The sequence below is a fragment of the Triturus cristatus genome, chromosome 11, assembly GCF_964204655.1.
Source record: "Triturus cristatus chromosome 11, aTriCri1.1, whole genome shotgun sequence".
NCBI classification, from domain to species: domain Eukaryota; kingdom Metazoa; phylum Chordata; class Amphibia; order Caudata; family Salamandridae; genus Triturus; species Triturus cristatus.
Window position 1 is genome coordinate 622484393 of NC_140594.1, and position 12798 is coordinate 622497190.

The 12798-nt window shown below is 44.7% G+C and overlaps 1 protein-coding gene across 5 annotated transcripts in view; it reads left to right on the forward strand.

The window, feature by feature from the left end:
• Nucleotides 1–12798, forward strand: part of CHMP7 (charged multivesicular body protein 7) — a 95805-nt gene that overhangs the window by 5997 nt on the left and 77010 nt on the right. For all 5 annotated transcript variants that reach the window (XM_085634026.1, XM_085634027.1, XM_085634028.1 and 2 more), the window contains exon 2: nucleotides 263–549. In XM_085634026.1, the coding sequence (XP_085490152.1) occupies nucleotides 263–549 (287 nt within the window). The remainder of the gene's footprint in view (nucleotides 1–262; nucleotides 550–12798) is intronic.

Consider the following 12798-nt stretch of genomic DNA (forward strand, 5'->3'; position numbering starts at 1 on the left):
ATATAGTAATGAACAATAGAAAGCTTATGGCAAGAGAGGCCATAGTCTGGTGCGAGAGAGGACATCTATCATCTTAGCCAATGTAGATTATTTGATAACGCCTCCGTTACACTTTGTGCCTTGGGTTTCGTAAGCATCATACCATACATGGATATGGTGGAGGTGATCTTCGTGGTGGTCTTTGCATGTATGTGGGCCAGGTGTAAGCCCTTCATTCTTTACGTGGTTCTAATTGACACCACTCAACGTCCTCCTTCCACAGTGTGGGGTTCAGCCGCTCCTAAAAGCAACAATGTCAGTCCCAGTGGACTTGCCCCCAGAGTGGGAGGATGATGAGCGGATGGCCTTCCTCTTCTCAGCTTTCAAGCAGAGCCGGGATGTAAACACCACTGAATGGGACAGCAAGATGGCATTCTGGGTGCCGCTGGTGGTCAGCAGCTTACGCCGCAATGGAGCAGTGTCCCTCACCCTGAAAGAGCTGCAGGAAATATTCAAACGCAAGGGCAGCGCCCCCTTGGGGCTGAGTACAGTGCTGGAGGAGATGATTAGGTAAGCGTGCTAAAGCAATGGGTTTTACATTTGTGAATGTATGATGTTTCTTTAGTTTTTTATATATTTTTTCTGATATTTAGATGTTTTCTGAAAATAAACCATATGTGGTAAATATATTGCTATGTGTAGGTTAATGATAAAGCATATCTTTCCATGAGCATGTAAGTAAGAAAACGAATAAACATCAATACCACGACCTAGTAAAACAGTATTATGTTCGATTTGGGGGTGGTATAATCAAGCGAGAGGGAGGAAAAATGAGGACTAGTTCACTTCATGTGGCACGTAAGTAATTATCAATGAGAACTAGCGAAAGGGTGGAAGCTAAATGTTCATATCTGGGAGAAAAAACATGTTTTTTTATGAAGACCCTCGCCCACCAACCTAGTTGGTGGCATGCTATATCATCGGGTCCCACCCAAGGTGCAGAGTGCACCTCCGGTGTGCTTCAACGCCTGACTACAGCGGAGCGGGTTTTTGTGCAGTGCGAGTGCAGTTAAGTGAACGAGTGTAGATTAAAAACTGTCCAGTGGGATCCGGTCGATGTGGACCGTTAGCTGGGAGGTGGTTTAAGTACGGTTTGGTTTCGCCAGGTGCCGTGTATCAGAGCGGGCGTGCTCTGATACGCGGCACCTGGAGAAACCAAACCGTAATTTTTCAAAAACAAATCATCCATTTAGACACTTATATACCCATTTATTCTTCCATCGACCTTGCGATATACATATATAAAACATATGTAATTTTCAGAAAAACACACATTCACTGGATGATGTCATCAGTGATGTCATCAGTGATGTCATGAGTGATGTCACTGACCATGTCATGAGTGATGTAATATGTGACGTCATCAGCAGTGCATTGCGGGCGCGCAAGTTATAGTTAGCTGAACTAACTATAACGGGGGAATTTCAATGGTTTTGTATGAGTGAAACGTCCAGCTTACTATAACGCCCCTGAAACCTATGGTTTCTTCAGTGAATTTCAAAGGTTTTTTAAATGCTAATTTCTAACTATGCCTACAGAGATAGGACATGTGAAGAAAGAAGAAAAAACGCACAGAAAGAAAAAAAAGAAATGCAGAAAGAAGCAACAGAAGTCCTCAAAGACGAAGAAAAGTGCAGGAAGAAGGATAACATGCAGAAAGAACAAACAGAAGAGCAGAAAGAAGCCTTGTTGCAAAATCATCCTGTACCCTCAACTTTTTCAGACGGATACTGGTGGTAACTGAGTCTGACTATCCAGTCCTAGAGCCAGTGCTATGTTAAAAGACACTCAGAATACAGTGAAAACACCTACATACACTAGGGAACACTATGCATTGGGGTCCCCCTGTGATTAGCATGACCTCCTCTGTAAACCCCTAGTATATAATAGGGCAGGGGATTAAAACTACTTCTTAAAACGCGCCACAGGGCGTGTTTACACATGTTACCTCAGGCCCCGTTCCCGCCCTTCCCCACTGTGTAAACACGCCCTGTGGCCGTTTTAAGTTGGGAGATTAAGTCCCCTTGAATCCTGAGGGTCCCTAGGGTCCAACTAGACCACTAGGTACCTCCAGTAAGCGCCACAGAGCTGCGTTGCAGAGAGATGTAAAAAGGGGCACGGCCTGCACCACCTCTCTGCAACGCAGAGCAGTGGTGCTTAATATAAGCACCTGGTGGGCTAGTTGGCCCCCAGGGTCCCTCAGGATTGAAAGGGAATTATTTCCCCAACTTAAAACGCGCCACAGGGCGTGTTTAGACACGTCACCTCAGGCCCCGTCCCCTCCCTTCACCACTGTGTAAACGCGCCCTGTGGCCGTTCTAAGTTGAGAGATTAAGTCCTCTTGAATCCCAAGGGTCCCTAGGGTCAAACTAGCCCACTAGGTACCTCCAGTAAACGCCACAGAGCTGCGTTGCATAGAGGTGTAAAAAGGGCCGTGGCCTCAGAACACCTGTCTGCAACGCAGCTGCCTGGCGCATACTGGAGATACCTTTTGGGCTAGTTGGCCCTCAGGGACCCTCAGTATTGAAGGGGAATTAATTCCCCAACTTACAACTGGCCAGAGGGCGCGTTTGCAGAGTGCTGCAAGGAGGGGGCATGGCCTCCGGCGCGATGCCGGTCTTTTATTTATTTGATTTTTTTAAGAAGGGGGCTGTGTGCCCCCACCCTTCTTTTTCTGAAAAAAATAAAATTGGGAGGGGGCCGCGTGGCCCCCCTCCTAAGGCCTTCATTGGCCCAACCCCTGGGTCATGGCCTTTTAAAAAAAAAAAAATTCTTTAGGCGGGGGGCTGCGTTGCCCCCCTCCTCTGGCCACTTATTGCCCCGGGGACCCCATCCCCCAGGGCCGGCTTTTGTTTTTTATTATTTAAAAAAAATATATATTTATAGAAACACCTAGGACATGCTGGACAAACCGTATGTTCCTATCACCATGACGATTTGTGTGATATTCATTAAAAGGCGACTATGCATACAATGAATCCACGTGGAATGTATTTACACCGCTAGTGAAGCTCTGACGTGTCTGACGCCCTACCGTGCCTAATCCCCGCGCCCCCGCCGGTGGGTACTCTCCAAGTAGACACCCTTGTCGTTTATTTATACAAACATGGGTAGCTATTGACAGGCACATTTAATACACACGCACACCAAGCTATTCAAAGGGGATTCGACAAAAATTCGACCAAACTATGCAAGAAACCCCCCTCACGGTTAATAAAACACACATCCACTGCCAGATGTGTAATACTTTTTATTTTACTCTCTGGAAAGGAGACGAACCTCACTTGAGAGTCACAGCATGCTCCTGGCTGATCCCAATGCTGTGTTACACCCACCAGTGCCCGCCGAGTGCCACACACCTCTGTGTTGTATTCCACCAGCTAGTGCATATGCTATGACACTCTCTAGCTCATGTACACTGTAACACCACCCCGTAAATATGTCATGCCACACTTGCCTTCCCACGGGTTATATTGCGCCATGTAACGTGCCTTCCTCGATGCCTATGTTATAACGCACAGTGCTATGCCATACATATTACAATCTGGGATCCATATCTTTGTCACAGTGCATATGCAACGTTACACTCCCCAGCACATATTTTATATTACAACTTTAGAGACTAGTTAGGTTACACAACACTGCCCTGTGCATATCACACTCCTAGGCGCATATCGCATAGCACGCGCTAGTGCCTGTGCTATCTCGCGCTCTCCAATGAATCTGTCATTGCGCACAATGTTTTGCATATTATATTTCAAGCCCCGGTTCATCTTATATCAAACGTTTTGGTGCATAGTTTATACCGTATACTATATCTAGTTTTCATTTCCAATCGTGCTCTCAGGACTATGTTCTATATAACACTGAGTCCACCTACCCTTTTCACGGGCATTACATTTTGCGATGGGGGGTGGAGGGTCAGGGGGTGTTTCTGCCAAGTGAGCCCGGAGTCACAGTCACAAACGTCCTCGTCTTCCTGAATAAAAGTGAGATTAAGCTGCATACTTGTTCATATTTTAAGTAGTTCGCACAGACACACATTTTAAAAACAATAAAGTTCCTAATACCGAACTTCTCTGAACAGTTAGCTTGCTGCCCCATCCACTTCCTCCCTATCCTCTGTTGTCTGAATCCATGGACTAGCCTCCTCCCTCCTGCCATGCATGGTCTGATGTGCTGCCACTGCCCTCCATTTAGCATGATGTACCAGTCCACTCCTCCTGCCCTCCATTGCCCAATTCTATGGCCCATCATTGACCTCCTGCTTAGCCTCTGTGCTTAGCTTGCTGCCCCTATTCTCCTTCCCCCTGCCCTCCGATGTCTTTGTGCATGCCCCTGCTCCATCCTTATTGCCCACCATGTTCCATGGACCTGCCACTCCTATCTACTCTGAGTGTTCTGTTGAGCTGCCACTCCCCTCCCACCTGCCTAGCATTGTCAGATGACTGTAACCTGTCCCTTTCACCTCCACCCTGCCTGTCCACATGCCATGCCCCTATCCCCTCCTCCTGTCCTCCATGGTCCATTTTACTACCACACCCTTCTGCCCTCCCTGGTCTGTTGTGCTGCAACTGCTCCTCCTGCCTTCCCCGCGCGGTCTGTTGTGAGGCCCCTTCCCCTCAACTCTCTTGTCAGTGCCCAGGCCCTGACCCTCCCTTCTATCCTCCATGGTCCTTTGTGCATGCCCCTGCACCCTCCTTCTTGCCCATCCTAGCCATTGTGCTGCCACTAACCCTCCCACTTGCCATGCATGGTCTTCTGTGCTGCCATGGCCCCTCCCACCTTCCCTTTGTGGTCAGCTAGCTGCCCCTGACCCCCTCCCACCTTCCCTCCATGGTCTGTGTGTATGCCATCATAGTCTCACTGTTGCTCTCCATGGTGTGTCTTGTTTCTAGTGCCCATCCTGTCTGACTTCCATGGTCATCTTGCTGCTCCTGCCCTGCCCCCTTGCCCCCAGCCCTCTGTTTCCATGTGCAGACCCCTATTCCCTCCCTCCTGGCTTGTCTGTTCCATTGTAATGCCCCTGATCCGTCCCTCCTGCCCTTTATGGTCTGTTATGCTGCAGCTTTCTCTCCTGTCTGTCCATTATGGTCAGCTAGCTACCATTGCCTCTTTCCCCTCTGTTCTCTGTTGTCCATGTGCATGGTCCTGTCCCCTCCCTATTGCTTTCTACGGATTGTTGTGCTGCACTCCTGTCCCGCATGCCCTGTGTGGTGTATTGTGCTGCTGCAAACCCTGATGCCTGCCCTGTAGGGTCAGTTTGGTGCACCTCTCCATGTCCCTCCCATCCATTTGAGCTTAAAAACATTGGACGTTTCCCGGCTGAAACGGGTCTGTTGGCATGTATGGTTGTACTACCACTGCCTCTTCCTTCTACCCACAATGGTCTATTATATTGCCACAGCCTCTCTTGCCAGTCCTGTACTGTTGGTTTGTTGCCCCTGGCCCCCTTTCCACTGCCCTCCATAGTCTGTTGTGCTGCCACTGCCCTTCCTGCCTGCCCAGTGTGGTCAAATTGTTATCTCTGCACTCTCCTACCTGCCTTAAATTTTCAGAGTCCGTGCCCCTGGCCTCTGCCTCTCAGCAGTATCCCAATGAACAACTAGATTGCTAACATTCTATAGTTATTACAAAAGTGTGGAACGCCTGAAGTCATCTTGATGTAATCAAAACTGTAATACCTAGAGCATTTCCTTTAGAAATTACATATATGAGAGGGTCTTATTTGCATCAAAATTATGGTTAGTGCTCTAAAAAACTAAAATGAGCACATATTTTCTGAGTTTTCAAATAGCGACCAAGAACTTTTAAATTATTTGTTATCTTTATGTTTTTTTATCCAGTTGACCACTTGATTAAATGTTGCACTTAGGGGAGAGGATGTGCTGTTACTTCCAGAGCTGCAGACGTTGCAACTGGGGAACCAGGTTGGAGTTTCTGCTTCAGCTCAACATTCTGTGATTCTGGTCAAATCACTTAATCTCCCCATGTCTACAACCAAAATGAATTTGATCTTGTGTGATGTAACCAATGCTCATGTAAAACACTCCAATACCTGACAAGTCTGCACTATATAAAACTGCAAATACACAAAAAATAAGTGTTTTGCACACTTCTGTCATTGGGCTACATGTGGGCTACATCTGGGTGATATTTGTGCTGCATTTGGGCTCTTTTGTCTCTGGTGGCCATCTTGGGAGATTTATTTGTTATGAAGTTTCCTAATTTCCCCATTTACTACAGTCCTCAGTAGGAAATGCTTTCAGTTTTTTACTTTGATTCCATCAAGAAGGCATTCACATGTGTCACACATTCGCCATAAATTCAGAATGTTAGCACTCTAGTTGCTCATTAGATCACTGTAGTAAAGCTACTGCTCATCAGGGAAGTCTGCTGCTGGTATTGAAAGTGCATGTTTCAGTCTGCATGTCAGAATTTTTTAATGAAATAGAAGAGGATTTGAGAAGTCACTCAAAATGTGCCCTAATTTTTCTTTCTGCAGCACTAATCATACTTTCTATGGCAAAATGAACCCCCTCATTTTGTTGCTTTTTAAATGAAATGTTTTAAGAGTTACCACTTTATTCCAATCAAGATTGCTTCAGGTGTGCAATACGTTTGTCATAAGTAGGACTGTTAGCGCTCTAGTTGTTTTTAGAACACTCTGGGAAGCTGCAGTAGAACACAAAGGAATCAACTGACAGTCTCTGCCCTTGTTGGATGTACATGTTTTACTGAGAATGTCAGACTTCATTCTCACATGACTGAGAAAGATAATGTGAATTTACAGAAAATATGCTCTCAGTTTAGCTTATAGATCACCTTCCAAACCTCTGTGGGAAAAGCATGAGAAAATAGTTTTCTCTCAAACATGATTCATGATATCACAGCAGAAGGCTTTTTCACATGGTAAAATCACCTTAGAACATACCACAATTCCTAAAATTAGTATGGTACCATCAACAAATGATTTATAATGTAACTAAAGTCTTAAAACCTTCTATTAACTGCAAAGCTTTTTAATGAGGTGCTATCATGTATGTTGGTCCCAAGATGGCTGCCAACACTTCTTGGATGAAGTGCTGACAGCCAATCAGATCTCACGATGAGATGTGTGGTTAGGCTCCGCCCATATATATCTATCTTTTTAACTCTAATTTTCTCAGGAACTACTGAACGAATTTACACCATTTAAGCAAAAGGCACGAGTCTGAACTGAGGACTACGTCTTTGCCAAATTTGGTGTAATTCCATTCAGCAGTTCGGGCTATAGCTGCGTCAACAGGTCCTATGGGAAAATGTATGGGGAAAACGCGTTTTGGGACCCCCCCTTTTTTCTCGGCCCCCGCTTGATGAATCTCCATGAAATTTTCAGGATAGGAGCGGACTGGAGCTGGCCAAAAGTTTGCGCAGATTCGCAAAGATTCGTCAATCGGCACCAACGTTATTCCAAATAGAATGTTGCGGTTTTCCTTTGGAAAATAGGTCCTAACTATAACTACCTACTGGCGACTGCCAGTAGGTAATAGACATATATATATATATATATATATCCACAATTCAAATCTCTGTGAAGAGGGCCCCCACCCTTGCAGGGCGGTCTCTGCTGACGGGAATAGAGAGACCCGTTAAAGCACAGCAGTGCACAAAAGAAAGTAGCGCAAAAGCCCAATTCCGGATAAAATCCATGCGTTTTATATATTCATGAAGGTGGCTGCAAATTGAAGTGCTTACGCATTTCGGCAATCGTGCCTTGTTCACATGTGAGTAGGGTTGCAGTCTGTAGAATCCAGGTGCTTAAATCCGTGATGTCACGTGGCTTGTGACCTACTCCTATAAATACCAGAATGTACCAGTATTGTTAATCATTCTGTAAACTGTGGTGCAATAATTGATAATTCTTGGCTAGCATCACAACACCATAGTTAAAAAAATCGTATTGTTTTCTTTTTACTTTCAGTGCAATCCATTATTTAAAAATTATTGGATAGCCACGTGCATATCATATAAAGTTATATGGTCTAGTAACCCTTGCTCTTCATTGTTGCTGCCACACTATAGTTTCTCTCACCCACAGAGGTGAATGCCTCTCTCATCTCCCTTTGTCAGCACCGTTAATTACAGGGTAAATCCATTCTCTGGAACCACAAATCAAACCTCCATGAAGTTGGGACTAGGTTTCCATAGAAAATAGATATTTTGGTTTGTTAATAATTTTAGTGCCGTTTGATGAAACTTCACAAAACTTTCCAAAAAAGGTTCATCCACCTCAGCTTCTTCCTGGAAAGTTTCAGGGTAATCCGTCAGGCAGATCGATAAAAAGGGAGGTCCCAAAACTTGTTTTCCCCAAAGCAACATTTCCAACAGGAACTTTAATCAGTGGAAAAGAGGATTCCATTTAAGGCTCTGTGCATAATCCAAAAGGCCCTATATAAAGTTGGCCCGACCTTCTTCCAAAATCAGCTCTCCTGGTAGGAACCTTAGATCGAGATCTGCGCAAATGATCACTATCCTAAGAATTAAGAAAGTAAAATGGGGCGGAAGAATGCTCTCGTACTGTGGGGAAAATTATGAAACTCCTTGCCTTACGCTCGCAATCCGTTTTGCAGCAATCCAGAAAAGAATTGAAGACCTGGTTGTTTTCTCAATAGGCTATAGAGCTACAGCAATGGTGTGTCCCCAGGCAGAAGTTTTCCTGGTTTGATCCGTATAGCGCTAAGACACCTTTGGGTGTTGCGTGCTCTATAAAACTATTTCATTCATTCCATTCCATTCATTCATAATCACAGCTGCAGCCCAAATGGCTGAGCGGAATTAGACCAGATCTGTCAGAAAGCTAGATCTTCACTCAGAAAGCATGATATTTGTGATTTGGTGTAAATCTCTTCAGTAATTTTAGACAAATGAAGGGTAAAAATGTATAGATAACTAGAGATGTGGAAGTACCGTGGGACAGGCAGATCAAAAGATAAGATCTGATTGGCTGACTTACATCAACAAAGCTGCTTGGCAATTATTTTAGGACTCAAGGACTCAGTCCCGGTGTCTTGAAAAGTAAAATAACATATATGGATGCAGGGTAGTGGTACCCACACCTCCTTGGTCCTTGTGGGGTTGTTCCAGAAGGGGCCCAAACAGTATTTTTTTCTTTAGCAGTACCATGGTAAAAAGAAAATGAAATGAGACTCCCTGCCTTTTTCAATTAGAATCCTTCAGGGGTGGGGGTACACTATCTTTTTTAAATATCTGGGAATCGAGTATGTGCTAGGGGACCCACCAACAAAAAAAAAACTGAAAGGAAAGACAGCATGAAAGTGGGTTCCCTGTGATGCTGTAAAACAAAAGATAGGCTGTGGGTGACCTGGGCACACAGAATGTACATTAAATAAATTCAAAAATTGAAAATAGTCGCGACTTCGCCATGTATTGCTTAGGACCTCACTTGACATTACATTTTCACCTAACTATAACGTCACTTTAACCTTTTTCAGTAAATTTCTGAGGGATTTTTAATGTAAAAAGTAAGATATTATTACCAGCTCTATCTATAACTTTCTCTTTAACCTTTGTGTTTTTAGAGGACATTTTTATATATATATAATAAATATTGCAATGCCACACTCCTTGTTTCAGAAACTGAAACATGTATATAGATTGTCCATAAATGTTAGAAGCCCACTCTCAGAACAAGGCACACCGGGCATCTATTACTACCATCCTCTTTTAAATGAGAAATTCTCATGGAAGACATATATGATTGATGTAATATTTCTGATAAAGGCCTCGCAGGGCTGAAACTCATTGTGTGAGCTGGTACAGCTAAAAATAAAAGCTTAAACTGGATCTGGAGTGCGTTGCATCATTGTTTTGAGAAAAAAAAAATATATATATATATATATATATATATATATATATATATATATCCAAAAGTTACACGGTAGTCATAGTTACGCTGACTTGTTACGATACAGAACCAAAGAAATTCAGCAGTTATAGTTATGCTTATGTTAAGAAACTAATACTTGTTGCTGTAAGTTACTTAACGGCACAAGTTATTGTTTCTTCAGATAAGTATAACTTTACTGCTGAATTTCGATGGGTTTGTATGGATAAAAAGTCAGCGTGACTATAACTACCCTGTAACCTTAGGTTTTATCAGTGAATTTCAATGTTTTTTTTTCTGGTGGGGGCAAAGTTCACATTGGATCTGCGGATAGTAAATTTCAGCGAGGAAAGACAAACTACATTTTACGGTCATAAGGGGTCCCTCTATGCATCCTCTGGGGTCAGGATACGTAGTTCCTGCCCCCTTCTGTCTGGTTTGCAGTGTATTCCCCCCTCACTCAGTCTATGCAAGGTAACAGAATTGAGGCCACAACATTTCTTTCAAGCTGCGGCCTGCAATAAGGGCCCTGCTTTCACCTCCAGATTTGCGGATAATTCGCGGGTAGATCCGCAAATTATCTGCATCCCAGATATACAAATTTGTTTTCCATTTACTATCTCCATAACTACTGGATGGATTTATACCAAAGCACACAGAGCACGATCTGTGTCCCAAGATCTAGCTTCCTGCCAAATTTGGTGTAATTCTGTCCAACGGTTCATGCTGTAAGCTCGTTCAAAACTCCTATGGGAATCAACATTGAAAAAACTAGTTTTGTGACCCCACTTTTTTCTCGGCCCCTGCTTGACGAACCACCCCGAAACTTACCAGACAGCGCCTTAAGTACATATATATATATATATATATATATATATATATATATATATATTCACTGAAAAAACCATAGGTTTCACACACGTTATAGTTAGGAATTAGCATTTAAAAAAAACTTCCAAATTCACTTAAAAAACCATAGGTTTCACACATGTTATAGTTAGCTGGGCATTTCACTCGAAAAAAAACAATGAAATTCCCCCGTTATAGTTAGTTCAGGCAACTATAACTCACGCGACCGCAATCCACTGCTGATGACGTCAGATATCACATCACTGTATTTAGACACTTATTTACCCATTTATTCTTCCATTTACCTTTAGCTATACATATATTACAAATATTTATTTTACAGAAAGACACATATGTCATCAGTGATGTAATATCTGACATCATCAGCAGTGGATTGCGGTCGCGTGAGTTATAGTTGCCTAAATAAATGTAATGTAATAAATATAGAATGTTAGCAATCTAGTTGCTCATTGAGATACTGTTGAGAGGCAGAGTCCAGGGGCACGGACTCTGAAAATTGAAAGCAGGTAGGAGAGTGCAGATGCAACAATTTGACCACACTGGGCAGGCAGGAAAGGCAGTGGCAGCACAACAGACTATGGAGGGCAGTGGAAAGGGGGGTAGGGGCAACAAAGCAACAATACAGGACTGGCAAGAGAGTCTGTGGCAATATAATAGACCATTGTGGGCAGAAGGAAGAGGCAGTGGTAGTACAACCATACATGCCAACAGACCCGTTTCAGCCAGGAAACGTCCAATGTTTTTAAGCTCAAATGGGCTTTATTTGATCTGTCTCCTGTCTACAATCTCATCTTTTTCAATGTAACTCAAAGGGGAAAATCAATACCCCAGTTTTTTTTTCAAAATCTCCCTCTTACCAAGGTCAAAATGTTCGCAAGTATGGTACATTGGATCATGGCAGGCAGGAGGAATTGGGGTAGGGACATGGACTCGGATAACAGAGGACAGGAGGGACATGGAGAGGTGCACCAAACTGACCCTACAGGGCAGGCATCAGGGTTTGCAGCAGCACAATACACCACACAGCGCATGCGGGACGGGAGTGCAGCACAACAATCCATAGAAAGCAATAGGTAGGGGACAGGACCATGCACATGGACAACAGAGAACAGAGGGGAAAGAGGCAATGGTAGCTAGCTGACCATAATGGACAGACAGGAGAGAAAGCTGCAGCATAACAGACCATAAAGGGCAGGAGGGATGGATCAGGGGCATTACAATGGAACAGACAAGCCAGGAGGGAGGGAATAGGGGTCTGCACATGGAAACAGAGGGCTGGGGGCAAGGGGGCAGGACAGGAGCAGCAAGATGACCATGGAGGTCAGGCAGGTTGGGCACTAGAAACAAGACACACCATGGAGAGCAACAATGAGACTATGATGGCATACACACAGACCATGGAGGGAAGGTGGGAGGGGGTCAGGGGCAGCTAGCTGACCACACAGGGAAGGTGGGAGGGGCCATTGCAGCACAGAAGACCATGCATGGCAAGCGGGAGGGTTAGTGGCAGCACAATGGCTATGATGGGCAAGAAGGAGGGTGCATTGGCATGCACAAAGGACCATGGAGGATAGAAGGGAGGGTCAGGACCTGGGCACAGACAAGAGAGTTCAGGGGAAGGGGCCTCACAACAGACCGCGCGGGGCAGGCAGGAGGAGCAGTTGCAGCACAACAGACCAGGGAGGGCAGAAGGGTGTGGCAGTAAAATAGACCATGGAGGACAGGAGGAAGGGGATAGGGGCATGGCATGTGGACAGGCAGGGTGGAGGTGGCAGGGACAGGTTACAGTCATCTGACAATGCTAGGCAGGTGGGAGGGGAGTGGCAGCTCAACAGAACACTCAGAGTAGATAGGAGTGGCAGGTCCATGAAACATGGTGGGCAAAAAGGATGGAGCAGGGGCATGCACAAAGACATCGGAGGGCAGGGGGAAGGTGAATAGGGGCAGCAAGCTAAGCACAGAGGCTAAGCAGGAGGTCAATGATGAGCCATAGAATTGGGCAA